We start from the raw sequence: 19649 nt of genomic DNA, 5'->3' as shown, positions 1-19649 counted from the left end.
TCTGAACCGGAACTTCCTGTTTCAGCCTTTGTTTGTATTTTGGCATGAGGAAGATGGCGGCGTGATCAGATTTGCCAAACGGGGGGCGGGGTTGTGCCTTGTAGCCGTCCTTGACCGTAAACACATCCAGTAATGCATACACTCTTATATTGTACATATATTTATTATTCTCAGATTTAGCCAATCTTATATTTTTGCTTGTTTTATGTTATTGTATTTTTTGCACACCTCTGTTGCTGTGAAGCTCGCACTCAAGAATTTCATTCACATGTAGTGTACCAGTGTACCTGCACATGTGATGTGACAATAAAAGTGATTTAATTTGATTTAATAAAAGGTATAATGTTTCACACGTTACACACTTTACAACATAGCTCCCTTTAATAGTTCTGGATATTTATATGGCAGTGATAAAGTATATGCTAAAAAAATATGTTGAAAAATGCTTATTGCGCCTAGAAGGTAGTAGCTTACTCTGAAATGTTTAATATAGCAACTCTAGATGAAGTACATAGGTGAACAGATTCGGTTCACTATTTGGCAAGAAACTAGTCAGATTTTTCTATCTTTTGCCCTTAAATAATGAATAGTAAACACTTATGAAAAACTGTTTGCAGATTCATTAATAACATATATATAAACTATTTATTAGCTTTCTATAACAGGAGTCCTACTGTAAAGTGAGACCATATGTCCTATTAAGAATGTCTCATAAATGTCATCAGCATCGTGGGCTGTCTTGTCTGCTTTAACAACCTGATATCAGAAGTACAAATAATAATGCCTATCAGGAAATACTTCTATCAAATTCTCTTTAAAGTACAGGTCAGTTTTCTGCTTTGAAAATTCCAACAACATCAAGTGTTTTATCAAACAGCTATTAACAAGTAGTCCATATGATGGCAGTAGTAGTCCATCTAAGCTGCAGACTCCCCATTTTATATGTTCTGAACGTGATCAGATTATGACTTATATAACTCACGATGAGCATCTTTGTTCATACGCAGAAGCTGCCGATTACAGAGGTGTGTTTTAAAACTTTCACTGTCTTTGCTTGAGTTGAAACACATATTTAATATTGGGCCTCTGTCATTTTATATGTGGTGTAACTTATTAGTGATAACACACTGTTGAGCTAAAATAGTACTGTGACCACCTATTAGTTATATGCTCTCATGGGGGTGGAGCCAAAACCCACCTGAGAGGGTGATATTTCCAGGATAGTTTGCCTGACAGAAACACAGCCACGCGTCTTCGCTGGATTGTTGAGTAACACTCGTCAGCTCAGCTCTGGTAAGCTCTGTTTCTTGTGTGATTTCTTAGTTTAGCGTGGCGTGGAGTGGGTGTGGGTGCTGAAGACAAATGTGAGAGGAGTGAGAGGAGTGAATGAGCGGAGTGTGTTTGGACCCTCTTCCCTTTCTCCCTGGACCCCTGGAAATCCCAGCCCCAGTGATTTATTCAAAAATAAACAGCTGGTCTGCACCTGAGTCCAACCGCTAAATTGAGAGCTTCTTTTTTTTCGCTCAATTCTCTCTTCACCACGACGAACCGGTACAGCGTCCAAATCACTGCAGCCGCAGCACCAATCCGTTTGTCGATCTCCCGCCACCTTCTTTCCACACTCGTGAACAAGACCCTGAGATACTTAAACTCCTCCACTTGGGGCAGGAACTCGTCCTTGACCCGGATTGGGCACTCCACCCTTTTCCAGCTGAGGACCATGGCCTCATATTTGGAGGTGCTGATTCTCATTCCCACCACTTCATACTCGGCTGTGAACCGTTCCAGTGCGAGCTGGAGGCGATCACCCGATGACGCAAACAGAAACACTTCATCTCCAAAAAATAGATATGAGATTTCTGATGAGGTCGAATACCTTCTCCAAGTCCACAAAGACATGGACTAGTTGTGCAGTAACTGGTTGTTACTCCCATGCACCCTCAAGTATTCTCGAGAGGGTAAAGAGCTGGTCCAGTGTTCCACGACCAGATAGAAAACCGCATTGTTCCTCCTGTATTTGAGGTTCGACTGATAGACAGACTCTCATTTCCAGAATCCTGACAAATATCTTCCAGGGGATGCTGAGGAGTGTGTATAGTGGAAATACACCCTCTGGCCCCCTTTCTTAAAGATGGGAATCACCACCCCAGTCTGCCAATCCAGAGGTACTGCCCCTTATCTCCACGCAACATTGTAGAGGTGTGTCAACCATAATAATAATAATAATGGATGGAATTTATATAGCGCTTTTCAAGGCACCCAAAGCTCTGTTCAATGCCACTATTCATTCACTCTCACATTCACACACTGGTGGAGGCAGCTACAGTTGTAGCAACAGCTGCCCTGGGGCAGACTGACAGAAGCCAGGCTGCCATATCGCGCCATCGGCCCCTCTGGCATGACAGCCCTACAACATCCAGAGCCTTCAGGAACTCGTCCACCCCAGGGGCCCTGCCACTAATTTGTTGTTTAACTGCCTGATTGACTATGGAGGTGCTGAAAATGGTCGATTCGGACTCAATGTCCCCAGTCCCCCTCAAAATCCTGTTGATGCTCTGCTGGAGGTGGAAGTTGAAGATCTCGTGGACCAGGGCCTCTGCCAGGTGCTCCCAGCACACCATCTCTATACCTTTAGGCACGCCAGGGCTGTTCAGCATCCTCCCCCACCACCTGATCCAATTCACCACCAGATGGTGATCAGTTGAAAGCTCAGAACCTCTCGTCACCTGAGTGTCCAGATGGATGCGGCTCTGATGATAAAATTACAAAATCGATCATTTAGAGTGTGAAATGAAGAGTGTGCACACTCAAACAAACTAAAAAGTATTCATTGGGGCCCTTTAAAGAATTTAGTTATGTTAGCAACAGCTGACGTCAAAGGTCCTTGTAAATGTAATGTATGAGTGTGGATGTGTGTATCTTCTTTGTGGTAGTGATTTGTCCTGAAAGTGGTTGGCTCGCCATCTGTCAAGACCGGAATCTCGTCCTGGTCCTCGGCCTTCCCTGTCCTCTCCAAACACCGGACCGTTGGTCTGTGTTTCAAAGGTGAACACGTTGGTATCGGAAGTGCAGCAGCTCTCTGGGTGAAAAGTGTGTGGGTAGCCGACGTTACTTCTCTCCTTCATCCAGTCACTGAGCTGTCTAAAAATCAGCCAATCCACTTCAGATTGAGTTTTTCTGGCCTGAGCCCAAGCAGCACTCCTTTTTTTGAGGAGACTGGAGAGCTGAGGAGAAAACAAAGGATTGTTTCTGTATTTTTACTCTTTATTTTTACTTTTGATTTAAAAAAGAGAAGCTTACTCAAAGAAATGCTTAAAATCTTGTTTAAAAACTATTTGTGGTCTTGATTTTAGGAGCGTCGGAGTACAGCTACCACGCAGTGGTCACTGATCTCATTTGCACCAGTGTGAGAATGTTTATGTGGCATGTTAGTTAAAAATAAATCAATAAGTGACAACTTTTCCAGGTATTTAAGATTTATTTAAGATTTGTGCTATAAATTAGTTGTGTGAGATTATATCAGTCACACATAGATTTAAAACTGAGGCAGAAGACGACCAGTCCCAGTTGAAATCTCCGGTCAGGATAATTTCATTAAAATCTAAAGTAGATCGTTTTTCCACTAAGTGAAATTAAAGCCTCACTACTAGCTGAGGGGCGTCTATAACAGCCCACAATGGTGATAAAATAGCCCTTGTAAAGTTAGAACTTGCAATGTGTTTACAAACAGTTACTGATGACGGGACAGTAACATGGAATTTGTTTTTTACATAAATTGCAACACTGGGCGGTCGCAGTGGAGAAGATTGTAACCCGTTAATGCGATGTGTTTGTCAGTAATTGTTCTTGTGAGCCAGGTTTCAGATAGTTTAACTGTTTCATTGTCATCAATAATAATACTGTCTGTTATCTATATATCTTGCTTTTTCCGCCCCATCTCCTCTCACATCCATTGGATTACATCCATGCATTTATTTTCGAGCTAGCTCTACGTGAGAGGCCTCAGAACACTCTAACCACCTCTGAGTCACAAACAAACACACACACACACACACACTCGAACAACGATCCACTTATAAACAGGCTCCCTCCAATAAGGTGTGGGGGCAGCCCAGAGCTCCTTGATGCATGATCATGAGTTTTTTCTTGTAATTTTGGGGGTGAGCAATGTGTGGTGAACTAATTTTCCCCCTTTTACGTTGGTTGCTTTAGGGATAATATGATCTGTTGAAGGGAGCAATGAATGATCACTTTCTGCTTACAAGGTTAAGACACAACTCACTTTCAAATGACTTGATGCAAGCGCTGTTTGCCGTAAATGGAGGAAGGAGCAGAAGGGCAAATGCAATTAGTTTCACTACAATTGCTGCAGACGTTTCTCTAGATCAACATGAGGCTGCCGAACAGAGCGATCGACCCGAGTGGGTTGGATCTGGGCAGCTGCCAGAATGATCGGACTGAGAACGTGGAAAGTTTGTGACAGAAAATATTCCTATTTTTAATTCATATTTAAAGTAATCATTAAACAGCAACTAGTAACTAGCCAATGCAATAGCTTTGGGTAAACTGAGCACAGAATGTCCTTAAATGCCAAAGCGAATTCATAAAAAGGCGACTGTACGCAGGCGAGGATCAGAGAATTTCAGAACTTTTAAAGAAAAATCTGAAATTGGATTTTACCTGCAGATTGGTGAGTTCTTGTACAGTTTACAAGACGTGAGGGCATCACAGGGAGAGAACCGAGCCATGTGTTTACCCATGGCCCTTTATGTAAAATATGTGGAATGAAGACATAATTACAAGATCTGACACACTAGGTGGGTGCAGAGAGTGGTAGCATTGCACACACACACATGTATGCACGTGTTACATCAAAGACCAGATTTAAGTAGAGCTGCACGTGTTCATGCCTCCTGCTATGTTATATTACAGTTAAAGTTAGAAAGAGTTGCTTCAGGCCTACACAAAACCACATTTATTTCAATGTCACTGGTGCATCTGCACAAGCTGGAAGTCTCAACTTCAAAGATTTGTCTCAAGTTTTTGCTTCAACACACGACATTTAATGCCTCAACATTTTGTAAAGTTACTTACAAATAAAGACGTACTTAAATAAAGAAAATGATTTTTCCAGCCTGAACTAACTGCAGTTTTAAGTAATCTGAACCAACAGCTATTAACCTTAGCAGGGTGAGAAATTGTCTTAGAAATTCCTTTATTATGGTTGATTGTTCCTGAGTGCTTAGCTCTGGCACTTGGTGTTTGATGAGAAAGTATTTCAGCTGGTAAACACTAAACAGCATGAACAACTAAATGTATGCGTCAGCCTCTCTTTTCCTGGGGTCCCATTTTCAGGTCCATGGTGTGCCTGTTTAAAAACTCAACTGATGCCATTTTTAAAGGTTTCTAAATATAGCACGTTCACTGAAGAGGCCTCTTAGTAAATGGATGTTCTTTATTAATGCACTAAATTTGGTAGCAACATCATATAAGCATTTTTAATTGACAATTACGCTGGAAACTGTCAGTGTTAAACAATCTACACAAAGGCAATTTCAGAAATGTCAGGAAACATTCACAACAACGTCACATTTGATGCAGAGTTATGAGGACTAGCATGCATTAACAAAACTACATATAAAGGATCACCATGAGTGGTCTTTGTATTCCTGTTAATACTATATCACAGACTGTAAAATGACAATGATTCACTAATAATAATAATGCAATTTAAAAACACATTTAAAAACACATTCATTCATTTGGGAAGCTGAGATTTAAAACACAAGGCTCGTTATACTGAGATGTGCTGCTCCCTGATATTACACCAACAAACACTTAATTCGAGGGTTAACAATTAAATTGTTGTTGATGTTAATTTTAATGCATCCATCCTTCCATCTTAGGTATTCTTCATAAGTGCTTCTCCTCTCCGTCACTCCTGTTTCCTGGAGCGCCCCCTGAACGTGTCCATGAGGTTGAAGGCTCCCAGGTACTGGCCCAGAACAATGGCCTGCTTCATGTTCAGTACACTTTGAAGAGAGAAAAAACATAGAAATGAACATACAAAATACATACAAAAAGGTGTTTGACATCTGTGTTAGTTTCTTTTTATGTGCCAATGTCTTAATATGCTATAACAATGCAACTGCACCAGAAACTGCACGGACCAAAGCGAGTGTAAGTTTCCACGAACAGTTTCAACATCAACTCTGTAAAACTTTTGTGATCAAGTTTTACTGAGTAAAAAAGTCCAAATGCAACTGGAGTGGCTATAGCCTAGGAGAGGTCATCAGGGAGGTTGCTGGTTTGAACCCTGACTAATCCAGCATGCCAAAGTATCCTTGGGCAAGACATTGAGCCCCAAGGTGCTCTGTGTGGAATCACTGGATAGTCATATTTTCAGGTGGTTTAAGAAATTTGGCCAGATTTCCAGAAATTTAAGCGGCTCCATCCAAAGTGGAATGGATGCCATCTTTCCTAACAAGAGGTTGTGTTTCCCCCAGAAAGCTTCCGAAGTATGTACAAAACCCACATCATTGTTCATCCCTAACAGACTGGTAACAAACTTAATCAACTTCAGCCTCCTACACTCCATCTCCCTCTGGATTAAGGACTTCCTCAGTGACTGCCCACAGAAAGTTGCTGAGGAAGTAGTAGGGCCGCACCTCTCCGCAGCACTCAGTCATTTTCAAACAAAATAAATGAACACTGGAGAGAGTGCCTCCTTTCAATAACCCTGCAGTATCTCATTTGTGCTATCAATACAAACCATACATGTTGACACACATGTATATAGACAGGGTGTATTATAAAGAGTCAGCCTATTATAAATTAATTAATTAATTTCAGTGCTTTAATTCCACAGCCATTCACAAACCTACTCTAGAAAGGGGGATTCAGTACCACATGGTTGCCAGTATGTAGCACAAGAAGTGCATTGTTAGCAGTAAACTCATCCACCTACAACATTTCCAAACATCTCACCACCATCCCAGCCCCCGGTGGAAAACACACCCCATTAAAAACTCTACAGACCTAAAACCTGGATCATTGGATCCAGATGAAACCAGAGTGTCCTTTAATGAGGCCTACATTTCCACTTGCATATCTTTAACCAAGGCAGTGGAGACTGTCACAACAAGACAACAGCATCCAGCTCCTTACAGAAGAGAACTTTACTCCTGAATACAATAGAACAGAACAGAATAGAATAGAATAGAATAGAATAGTCCTTTATTGTCACTGTACATGTACAATGAAATTGTGGGTGCTCCACAGTAACTGTGCTGGAATAAAAATATGAATAGTTGACAGCAGGAATAAATGGCAAACAGGAGAAATATGTACAGTCAAGAGGAATATATATCTAAAAATCAGAGAAAGGGCCACTGTAAAGAACAAGTTGCATTAGATTTACATGCTGTTAGACCACATACTTACAACCAGATATTTTAAACACAACAAGGGTATCTATAGATAAGTACAGCTCTTGGCTCTTTCAAACAGACAGAACCTAGCCACCTAAAGATATGTGGATGCCACTGCGGTTAAAATCAAAATCTATCAAAACCCAAGAAGTAGAATCTTTCACTGTTCACATCAGCTCACTGGATAGAAACATAAAGCTCACCAGGGAAGACACAAAGGACCATAGTTTGCCATTTATGGACTGTGCTGAGCGCATTGAGGACTCGGGAAGCCTCAACATTTACGTTCACTGGAAGCTCACGCACACAGACCAGCATCTACTCTTTGACTCCCATCACCCTTTGAAACACAAACTTGGAGTAATCAGAACCCTGCAACACCGGGCAAAAGCCCATCCCAATAAGGCAGAAACAGAAAGAAAAGGAGCACATACATGTAAATGAACTCTTTCATCCCAAGGACAGAACTCCCAAACACAAACGAAGCAACATAGTGTATGTACTGGAGAAACCAAACAGCTACTCAATAAACACACGACACCTCGACGGGACACGACTCACTGTAAAGATGAGCAAGGCAGCAGAGCAAAGCTAGCCAGCTGGTTCTTAGAAAGTTTATGATCACGTGAGAAGTTCTAAAACAATGAAACTGTACCTCCAGCAACTCTACAAGAGTGCTGCAGCAATCCTTTAAAAATAAACAAACACTCCAAGGACTGATGCCCTCATTAGCATCATTAGCATTAAGCATAACAATGAATCTAACAAACAGCTCCTAATGGAACAAAATATTTGTTCTAATTTAAATAGGTCATGTCTAATAATTTCATAGAGCCAGAATAATGTTGCTTGCATTTCTCACTGGTAGCGAAATCTGGATGACTAACAACTCCAACAATGACTGTCTTCAAAGAGGGAGCAGAGACAAGGCAGGATAATACAACACATTATTAAAAGCCCGGATACAATGGCTTTTATCTAAAATGAACAGAGGTGACAGGCGAGGCACTATCTGTGAGCTGTATTTGTGTGAGCTGTTTTCCAGAGACAAAAATCTTTCTAATAGAGAATAATAGCCCTGTCCTCAGATAAATGGACTAGAGGAAGAAGAAGAAAAGAATGGCAGACATCTTTTCTTCTTAAACACTCACTCATGAAATACAATTAAAGAACAAAACGATTTAGCAGCAGTGCAGGGGGCTTCAGCTATCTAAGACCTGGCTCTTCCAAATGGTGCATTATTATTTCTATTATCAGTGTTATTGCTAAGGTATTACAGATTTCACTCATTTGGGTAAAGTGATGTGAAGTTTACACAGTGCTCATACAACTAGACTTTTAACTTATGTTGGCAAGCTGAGGGCAGTCAAATACAATGTGACCTTACAGTCCCAGCAAGAAATCATTGCAACTTCTGTTAACCTCTTAAACACCCAAAGATGGGTGCAAGAGGGAGGAGATCGTGGAGATCAGGAAACCGCATTAACAGGTTAATGCACTATTATGTAAAACTCACGCGCTGACATTTTTGCTCACTTCTGCTGCCTTTATAACCAAAAGGGGTTAACCTCCCTCACTATTCTCGGAGCTTCAGACTCAGGTGTCAAGCAACTCATATTGATGTGGTGATCAGAAGCTGCGGAAAGTAAATAACATGCAGTGACTTTGAGCAACTACGTGTGAAACAACTGTGCTCGAAGGGAAGTGGCAGAACTTCCAGGGGAGCATGTGAAGCCAATGAGAGCAAAGTATGGCGTTGATTGACATACGAGCTGGTGGAAATTTGCTCACCTTCATACAAACTGTACAGAAAATCTGCAATGTTTTAAAGTTCCACCAATGCATTGAAAAGGCAAGTCACATTTTAGACAGACTACGATCTCTCCTCTTTGTTGACTTCTACAGAATTACTGACACAGTAAATGCCACATTCAAAATGTCTATATGATGTTCTGCTATCCCATTTCTGTAACTGAGCAACAGAAAACTGATAGAAATATTAAGTTTATTATTAACCTTTATTTTACCAGGAAAAGTCCCATTGAGATTAAAAACCTCTTTTCCAAGGGAGTCCTGGCCAAGAGGCGACAACATGTTAAAATTACAAAGTTACATCCATGATTATAAGTAACAATTAAAGTTTAATTAAGTTTGAGTGCAAGGTTCAATTAGCTGAGAATTATATTTTTGACACATCGAAAAAGGATGAAAACTCCCAGTACAGACTGTTAATTGGCAACTGCAGATATGATACATCTTCATGTTTTTGGCATAAATTGTAATACACCTCTATATATTAATGTTAGAATTGATTTTATTTAAATAAATACTGTAGAATAAAGACCCTACAATATTAGAAAGAAAATCTGAACAATCTGACAATCCCCCATGAGCAAGCATGTATCGACAGTGGAGAGCAAAAACTCCCTTTTAACAGGAAGAAACCTCCAGCACAACCAGGCTCAGGGAGGGAGCAGCTGAGTTTCAGAAGAAACCTCAAAATCAGTTTCTTCACTCTTAGTCCACTCTGTTTTTGCAAATTTACACACCAAACTCACATTTAATCATTAGTAATTATTACAATTCATCTAATTTCAATTTCCCCATAATTCTTAGCTAGTACCCTTTTAAAAGGGAGTTTTTTTCCTCCCCATTGATGCCAGGTGGTTGCTCGTAGGACATTGTCTGATTGTTGGTCTTTTCTCTCGATTATTGAGGCAACTGTTTGTTGATTTGGTCCTATTATTTGGTGCTATATAAAAAACTGTAATGAACCAGATGAACAAACACTAAAATAGGACTGTGGCCTGCATTCGCTTTCATCACTATAACAAGGAGAACCAGGAATATCATTAACATATGTAAATCCATTACACAAATAATGGCTGCAGCTCCTAACTTCATCACCACTCAGTCGGGTTTCATATCCATTCAAGATTACATTTTCAGAATATCACACACTGCTACCAAACACATCCTGTAAATTTGTTATTCTGCCACGCTGCCAGTCTAACCCTTCAAGCTGCCTTAGATTTGTTTCCTCAGATATCTACTATATTTTCCAAAAGCATCCACCCACCTGTATTTTTCATGTCTTGGCTCTTTTCCTTGAATAAGAAGATATTTTACTAAATGTATATAAAGACAACAAAGCAAACATCCTGGGTGCTTTTAGTTGGGAACCTTTATTTGACTTACACTGGTGAAATACAACTTATATAACAAAGTCTCTATTTAAAGAGATGGTAAATGGATAGGTTCCTATATAGGGAAAGCCATGTGTGGTTGTAACACATTGTGCTTAAGCATCTGTAACTCAATTAATTTTTGTACTTTTAAACAAAATATCCTGTTTGTTTACTATGAATGACACCTGCAAGAATACCACAGATCTCATGTGTTAACATTAAAATTACACCAGAGAACATGCTTCAAAAAAGTGGTTTATTGAAAAGAAAGAACAGCGTCCGCCTCTCTCTCTGTGACTGGCCATAACTCAAACACACTCTTGTGGTATCAGTGTGTAAATTAGTTCACTAAACAAACTTTCATGACACTACAAATACTCAAACAGTTCGTACAATGCACCTGTGTGACAAACATGTAGGTTTGATTTAAAGTGCAGGCTGGGTGGACATTTTACCCAAACTACCTCCGGCTTTGAGTTAACAAATCCAGACAGACAACGCAAAAGTTTTTGTCATCTGCTGTCTCAGAATCTTCAGCGTTACTTTAAGACTTTTTTGGGCACATTTCTATTTTTCTTCTGCTCGCCTTGATTTTTTCCTGAGATACTCTTTCTTGTAATATTGGTTATTTTCTGGTCCACTTGCATTAGTGCTTGTTTTAAATGGTAAATGGACGGATTCTTATATAGCACTTTTTTCTTCTTCCTGGTTAAAATCCAGCCCAAAACCATGGTAGAGTCTGCACCATGCACCATGTTTTACAGATGGCTGTTGTGTCTTTCTCTTGACCTGCTTCGTACCTATTGATGAAGGTTTGAACCATAAATTTCCCATTTGAAGTCCCTCCACCATCAGACCTGTTCCCACTGATTTTCAGTCCAGTTCTTGTTTAATTTGGCATAGCTCAGCATTTTCTCCATGTTTCCCTTCTTTAAGAATGGCTCCTTGACAGCAATGCTTCCACTGAGACTGTCTTTACTGTCTTTTCATCTGTTTCTTAAGGACATGACTTTCAGATACAGTTTTATCTTCTTTAAATTGTTTTGTTAGGTCTGCCCCCTTTTCCCCATAGATTCGATTAAAGAAATGTGAGCAAATTATGTGTTTTTGCGACAGGCTACTAGTAACAAAGTCCTCAAAGATACAATTTAAAACTGAGAAATGCACAGCTTTTCCATCTTTTCTTCTGCACAGTTTCTTTCTTGAATATCAACTGTGCTAGACAAACAGTGAAAGAATGACTGTATCTGCATTACAGTGTGCAACAGCACGCTGAGACAGAAAAATCTGTAATACGACACCTCAGATGCTGGCAAACCTCTGCATGAGACTTAGACAGGTTTGCAAGTCAAAATGAGAAGACAAATTTACTGGGTGTGAACGTATACCGCTCCGTCATTACTTTTAGAGAATAGTGGCCATTTCCCACACAATGCCGGCTGATGATGCGGGCATCGCTGAATAGCTAAAGACATTAAATTGTCAGGGATTACATAGCGCTTTTCTACTCTCCCTGTCACGGCGGGGTGCGCCGATGTGTGTGGAAACAGGACCCAAAAGCAGATGAGGACAAGGAGTAGTAAGGTCTTAACAGAAAGGTGAGGCTTTATTAAAATGACGGCAGGGTTAAACCAGGAAACCAAAACGAACTGGCAAAACACTAAGAAACAAAACACTAAAGGTACTAAGACCAAAAACTATAACTATGACTGAGGTGGAAATAAACAGGCTAAGACTATGACTAACGTGGCAATACAGACGAAGACTAGAACTATGACTGAGGTGAGGTAAACAGACGACCCGACAATGACATGCAGAAAACAGAGGGCTTAAATCCATACATGAGGTGATCAGGGGAAGTGGAGACACATGGGGGAAACAGCTGACTGACATAAACCTAAATGACAGGACCAGGAGGAGGAAAGCTAAATGCAATGAACAAAGAACACATGACAATAAAACAGGAAATACTAAAACTAGACATGACAACACAACTTAACAGACCTAATACGTGAAGAATAATACAAGAACCCAAAACATAGAAAACCAAGGGAACAATAATAAATAACAGTTTAAACTAAAGCTAGATAGGAAATGACACAAAAACTAATCACATATCAAAATGAGAAATATACAAAAATGAACTCAGAGCGCTGGGTCAGAGACCCAGCCTGTGACACTCCCGGAGTACTCAAAGTGCTGTATACAACATGCCTCATTCACCCATTCATACAAGCACTTCTAAACGCAAGTGCAAACTAACAAACTCCGATGAACACATCAGAGGGCAACTTGGTGTTAGTATCTTGGATACTAACACTAACTAATACCAAGGATATTTGGCATGCAGATTGGGGAAGCCCAGGATCAAACCGCCAACCTTCCAATCAGTAGCTGATCTGCTCTACCACCTGAGCCACATCCCATACTGGTGTACTGATGATCATTTCAGACTGCCTCTTCTTCCTGATCCTGCCAGTCTTTTTTCTTGGCCCTGGTTTTGAAAATGGCCGTATAGCTGAAGAATTGACTGTCTGAGCTGTAGACAACCCTGAGGTACTAGGTTCATCTAGAGGACAGGACATAAATAGTAAGGAAGTCATAAGTCCCTAGGAGAGTTGGAGGACAGCATGGCTGGGAACTTGCAGATCTTAGTGATGGACCTGGTTCTGGGCGGTCTTTGATTCGTGACGGTGCATCGCTACACTTCTCAAAAATGTCAGAATTGAAGGGCGAAATATCTGTGGACTGTAAACCAGATGGAATGTTTTTGGGTGTTGCAGCTGGAGGCAGAGCAGCCTCGACAATCCCTGGAATATAATACATGATCATAGTCTTGGCAGAATTCATCTTCATCCAGGCAACACTTGCATTATTTCCCGTTTTCTTAAATAGGTCATAGACACTGCGATCCAGTGGATGAGGTTCATGGGTGCAGATGGGATGGAAGGTAAGCGCCATGATTCCCCTTTCCTTGCAGAACTGGATAGCTTTCACTGATATATGCACTACCACACGCCTTTAATGGTTTTTCTTTATTTTCATGACTAGTTGCCTCTGCACTCCTCTGCAACAGGCTGTGGTTCTGCTTCATAAAAATTGTAAACCATGTGCTTCTCACCACATGATTGTGGGTGTTATAAGTTACTGTGAGCTAATAAAAAAACTTTCAGACCTAAAAAAAAAAAGTGGAATAACGACTGAGTACAAACATTTTTTTTAATTGGTCAGGCACCTTTGCTAGTATTCTGTCTAACTTATAACCAGGTCTGCTGTCGAAGTCGAATAGTCAACCAACACTTTTTCCTGCGCTTCGGAGAAAGCTTTATTGCTGCTATACTAACCTACCAAGGATCACGGGGTCTCTGTCTCACAGCTTTTTGCAGCATCTACTCAGTGTTACATGGCAGATGTTCCTTTGCCACTGATCTGACTGCCTTCAGCAGCCACACCAGTATCAGTATCCCTTTTCCAGGCAGCTGGAAAAGTATAAAAATGAATAAACTCTTCTTTAGGGAAGGGGATGGTTGTAACACTTAAAAAATATGTTACAACCCACCCTACCATTATCTGTTAATGGCTTTAGCATTGTGGTTTGAAATGATCAGGGGGAAAATGCATCACAGTTTGCCTAAGAAACTACAATTTCATCTACTATAAGTCACACTGTTTTGCAGTTTAAGCACTAAACAAAGTTTAGCACTAAACCTGCTCAAAAGATCAACTTTCTTACCTCAAAATCAGTTTTCCCCCCCAATAAAACCTGCATGCAGCGGTTTCCAGCCATGACAACCACCATGCAAAAACAGGGATTGTGTCATGTGGGCAAACACTGAAATGATCGTGAGACTCCTAGCGCCTTCCTCATTGGTGACATTTGTGGTGTTATGAGTCTCCCCTAGTGCTTTTCTACTCTGCTCGAACACTCCGAGCATTTTATACTCGAGCCTCATTCATAAAGGGTAACACCATCCAGAGTAACTACCATTAGAATCTACTGTCAGAGGCCATAAGACCATTTGTAACCTTCACTTTGCACTTTCTGTACCGTGATGATCGTTACATTCTGACTGAAACTACTCAAAAGACAAAAAGGAATGAAAGGAAGGTTGGAGATTGGCCTATAATTAGCTAAGGCAGCTGGGTCTAGAGATGCTTTCTGAGTAACAGTTTAAATACTGCCACCTTAATGACTGCTGGTACATAGCCCATTAATAGAAACAGATTGATCATATTTAAGTTTAACCATTACATAGTTTTAAATGCATCACCAAAAGGCAAAGATGGTGCAGCAGCAGGGATACACCTGTCATGGGGAAGTGATGTGGCCACTCTATGTCTCAAGTCTTTTAAATTAGCTCTGCTGAGCTGGATCCTTCCAAGACCTTTGTTTTCTCTGTAGGAATACATGATGAAGGAAAAACTTCCTAATTATGTGACTTTGGCCCTACCTTGCTTTTTTACTTAAAGTTCTTAACCACAAGTGTGTTTACTAGGTGCGTGAAGTATACCTTGTATCCTAGGGGCAGACCCAGCAGGTTGCTGAAAATCATTTTTATTTTACATTTTGTTTCTCAGCACCACTGTTGTGGAAGCTAATGGGGTTCCTTATAAATAAACAAATAAATCACTACAGATGAGTTTAAAACAAACAAGATGATTGAAGTGGATACAGTAGCTGTAATTCAAGAGGTTTAAGAAAAGTATTCATTTTTGTTTATAATCGGAGTCAATTTTACACACGTGACACATTTTCAGTCTCAAAGGCAGAAAAAAATATCTAACAAATAAAAAAAATATGTAATTTTTACACAATGAAAATTGTGCAGTCACTAAATGCCTCACGTCTGGAACCCATGAACATCACCAAATGCTGCATTTCCTCCGTTCAGAGAATCTGCCAGCCCTTTACTGTAGCGTCCTTCAGCCATATTTTTAAATCCAGTTTTGTCTTTTTCCCCCAGCAGAGCACAAAGTGACAGACTAGTTGATACAATATCCAAATTCTTTGCCTTTAGAAACTTGTTTGCTTTTGCAGTGTATATTGTGTCTTTATACATTTGTATTATAACAGGCAGCGTGGTTTGTGAATGCAATAACTTAAGAACAAGATGATGTAGGATTTTAAAATTCATACCACAGGTGTACCTACTTGGCATGTTAGATGAGTCAGAATCTCAGTGACCTTGGATTTAAGGTCAAGGTCAGGGGTCACGTTTTCTGAAAATCCTGTGAATGCAATAACTTAAGTAGGAAGACACCTAGGATTTTCAAATTGATACCAAACATGCATCTACTTGGAGGCTGAGGGGCGGCACTGGCAGCTGACACAAACACGTTTACAGTCATTCACTCGTCAACATCAAAGTCCGGAGACGGTGATCACATCACAGATTTATTAGCAGCTCAGAACAAACTCTATAATCTCCATCTTTGTAACTCTGGCACTAAATAAATGAAATTTAACTGAATTGAATGCAGCTGTCTGTTCAACAGACCAGACTGGTCAGTGACTCGTGTCTGCCATAGCTGGATCCTGGAGAGGATTCCAGTATTTGAGTGAAGTTGAGCCTAAATGACCAAAAATCTAAAACTGAACTAGATGCATTTGACGCGAGTTTTAAATGCAGGCTGCAGACAGTCTGTGCTCTGAACATTGGACTGATTCTTATACAGCGCTTTTCTACTCTCCCGGAGTGCTCAAAGCACTGTGTACATGAACATGAATGAACATGCCACATTCAGCCATTCACACCCACTCATACAAGCACTTCCTTCTATACTTAAGCATTCACATTAGGGCTGCCACAAACGATTATTCTGATAGTCGACTAGTCACCGATTATTTTTGCGATTAGTCGACTAATCAGATCATCATCCATTGGACGTACAGCTACAGCTTATTGCACCAGCAGCATCTGCTCTTATACAACTATCATTAGCTTACAGCTTTAAGTGTGTAAGGTCTGTGCTAACTAAAAATAAAGACAAGATGATAGTTTATTAAATTTTAATGAAATTTGCAGATTGTTTCGGTGGAGTTTAATAAACTCCTTGCTATCTAAAATATAACAGGACACCGGAGTAAATTCTGGAGCATCTCACACTTCTGATAATCAGCTGTCTGCTTGACGTTTATTCAGCTGTGTAAAAACTATAACTTTAATCTCAGCCAAACCGATTTACTCAGGAACAAATAAAATACTGAAAAAAGCCAAACAATAACATTTTAATTTATCTAAGTGACTCATATATCATGTTTAACCTGAGAGAGAAAGACGGCGGTGGGTTTGAAAATGATTTGCCGGGAGTCCGGTGTTCTCACGGCGCTAGTTAGCCTAGCCCCCGGCTAGCTATCGAGCTAGTGGGTAACAGACGTCTCCGAAAACGTCGGAGCGCTTTTGAAAATATGTGGTGTCCTGATAAACTGAGCAGATATTTGAGGTTTACACAGCTACATTCTGAAAATATGTTAAACGTTTATTTTGTGACCCAGAAAGAATAATAAGAGTAATATTAAAACTAACTAGCTGCCGCCATTGTTGGAAACTAAGCTGGGCCGCGCTATGAATTCTGGGACACAGCTGCTTCTTCTTCTTCTTCGGGGTTTAACGGCAGCTGGCATCCTTGTACATGCAGTGCTGCCATCTTCTGTTTCAGTCCGTTATTACACTCTTAAATCCTTCTACTTATTCCTGCGTCTTTTGGGATCTTACAAAGCTTCAAACGACGCGTCGACTATTAAATCAGTCGGCGACGATTTTAATAGTCGACGTAATCGTGACTAGTCGACTAATCGTGGCAGCCCTAATTCACACACATTCACACTCTGATGAACGCATCGGAGAGCAACTCGGGGTTAGTATCTTGTCCAAGGACACTTGACATGCAGACAGGAGCCGGGGATCGAACCACCAACAGTAGCTCAGTAGCTGATCTGCTCTACCACCTGAGCTACAGCCATTTCATTTGTTCACATTAATAAAATTCAGAAAATTAACAGATTTATCAATATGACAACACTATCATTAAATTGGGGATTAGATGAATTACAATCAAGTATTTCACTTTGTGTTTGAGGCAACACAAAGACATTAGATGCTCTTAAAAAACAAAAACAATCTAATTCATGGAACGAGGTCCCAGGAATCCTAAGGATCTGAAACATCTGAGATCTTAGGGATCTTGGTCAGTCGGTGGCTGATCCGATACCTGCTGATCTCTAATCTGGATTATAACATGCTCTGAAACCAGTTAGGCATGAGTTGCCATGGTAATCTTCTCCAATAAGAAATGATCCACCTTTGTAGTTCTTAAACCACTGGGTTAGTTAGCTGCGTAAGAGCAATCCAGCTTTGTAGCACAAGTCAGGTCCAGGAAGATTTGACCCCACATCTTGTTTCAGTATAATGACATTGGCGAATACAATATTAGGGAAACACAAATTTAATGAAAGTTAAATAAGTGTTATGAGAGCAAGACATAGTATCTGAATGTTGTCTTTAATACTTGACATTTTAGATATTATATAGCACTCATGGCTTCACTACATGTAAATACACCATTACATGTAAAAATGTCATGTGCTGGGTTTCATGGTCAATAAAGCATCAAATCCCTCCTAGTAAACTTCAACATTTAGCACAGACGGAGGTTGCAGAATGTTTCGTTACACATTACAACAGTCCGAGCTACAATGTGCCCTGTACGTGGTTAGAGATTACAGCTGAGCACAACATCCAAACACATTTCAGTGTGCACTGAGGCGTTTGTGGCAGTCTATTTCAACGGCCAATTCCATGTAACGGCCAAAGAGGTAGCGCAGCTTCCACTGTAACACACTGACGATGATGGAGGGAAACAAAAGAGAACAGGATGAGGACAACAACAGAAATATAACCCCATCAGCACCAAGGTCATTTTAATGAAATGCATAACATATGTAACCATTACGGCAATCGAATAATCTGCCAGTGATGGCTGTGATGTCATTTTAATTATAAGGAAATAATATTTCTCTTCAACAATCAGTTTAAAGCCAAGTTTAACCTCATGTTATTGCTGGGATGTATCCATCTAAAAACAAACAAACATCCACACAAAAAGATGACAAAGACGAGGACAGACCTGAAACAACTACTGTACCAAACACACCGACAACGATAAGACCATTACATAAACAACATGCAATATTACTGTATTCTGGCACAAAAGTCATCCAAGTGGAATCTTTATGAGTGTTAGTTAGTGTGCATGAGTTCAGTGTGTGCCAAAGACATTATTTAGGTCTGAGTCATTCTGGAAACGTTAGTAAGAGGGCAAAAAGAAATAATTAAAAACAAAATAAATCTCAGAATCAGTTTTGGGTTTGTTTTGTTTTTTAAATATACAATACGTTTTTGCACGTATCAAATTGGTTTTAAATTTGGTGCCTTTTCACACCGGACATACGGACATACGACATCCGTGTGAACATTTTGTGCGTTAAAAATACTTTTGGACTACCTATTGCTAATGCAGCCGTTCACACCAATCGTGTATTTTTATTGGACGAATTTGCTGAATTTATTTTTGTCAAACCAAGCTTGACTCTTCAGATGTTTTGGATCCGAATAAACTGATCTGACCAACCAAATCGCTGTATTTGGCAACAAGCTTGCTCATAGCTGCATATACAATGATACAGAAAGAGGAAAATGTTACCATTTTTACCACAGACACACTGATGAACGCTGGTCTGGCTCACTGGGCTCTCTGAAACGATTTCTCCTCCTCAGATCTGTTTCCAACTCTGCTAACAGCAGTTCAAACTGACACACTGACATCCTTCAATATGTATGGAACTCGTGACACAGCTTCAGCTGCTGGACAAAGTCATAAAACTCTCTCTGCTGAGAAATGGATAAAACCTAGAATCTGGATTTCTCCTTTTCTCATTTAGGAACATCACCACTTTATGTGGACTCCGTTTTAATCGTTTGCTGTTTTAACTGTTTGGAGTTTGTTGAAATAGTTTTGTGAGCTTTAAGCT

At 40.2% G+C, this 19649-nt stretch overlaps 1 protein-coding gene across 3 annotated transcripts in view; it reads right to left on the bottom strand.

The window, feature by feature from the left end:
* Positions 1-5420: 5420 nt before the first annotated feature.
* LOC102192677 (short chain dehydrogenase/reductase family 16C member 5) overlaps positions 5421-19649 on the bottom strand; it is a 34314-nt gene continuing 20085 nt past the window's right edge. For 2 of the 3 annotated variants that reach the window (XM_005753133.2, XM_005753134.1), the window contains exon 7: positions 5421-6032. In XM_005753133.2, coding sequence (XP_005753190.1) covers positions 5936-6032 — 97 coding nt within the window. In that variant the 3' untranslated portion in view covers positions 5421-5935. Of the gene's footprint in view, positions 6033-18048; positions 18460-19649 lie in introns of those variants that run through there. The other variant, XM_005753135.1, reaches the window with a different exon arrangement.

The sequence above is a fragment of the Pundamilia nyererei genome, unplaced genomic scaffold (genome assembly GCF_000239375.1).
Source record: "Pundamilia nyererei isolate P.nyererei 1_Seehausen unplaced genomic scaffold, PunNye1.0 scaffold00406, whole genome shotgun sequence".
NCBI classification, from domain to species: Eukaryota; Metazoa; Chordata; class Actinopteri; order Cichliformes; family Cichlidae; genus Pundamilia; species Pundamilia nyererei.
The sequence above is the reverse complement of the archived record's forward strand: the minus strand, read 5'-3'. Positions and strand labels throughout refer to the sequence as shown.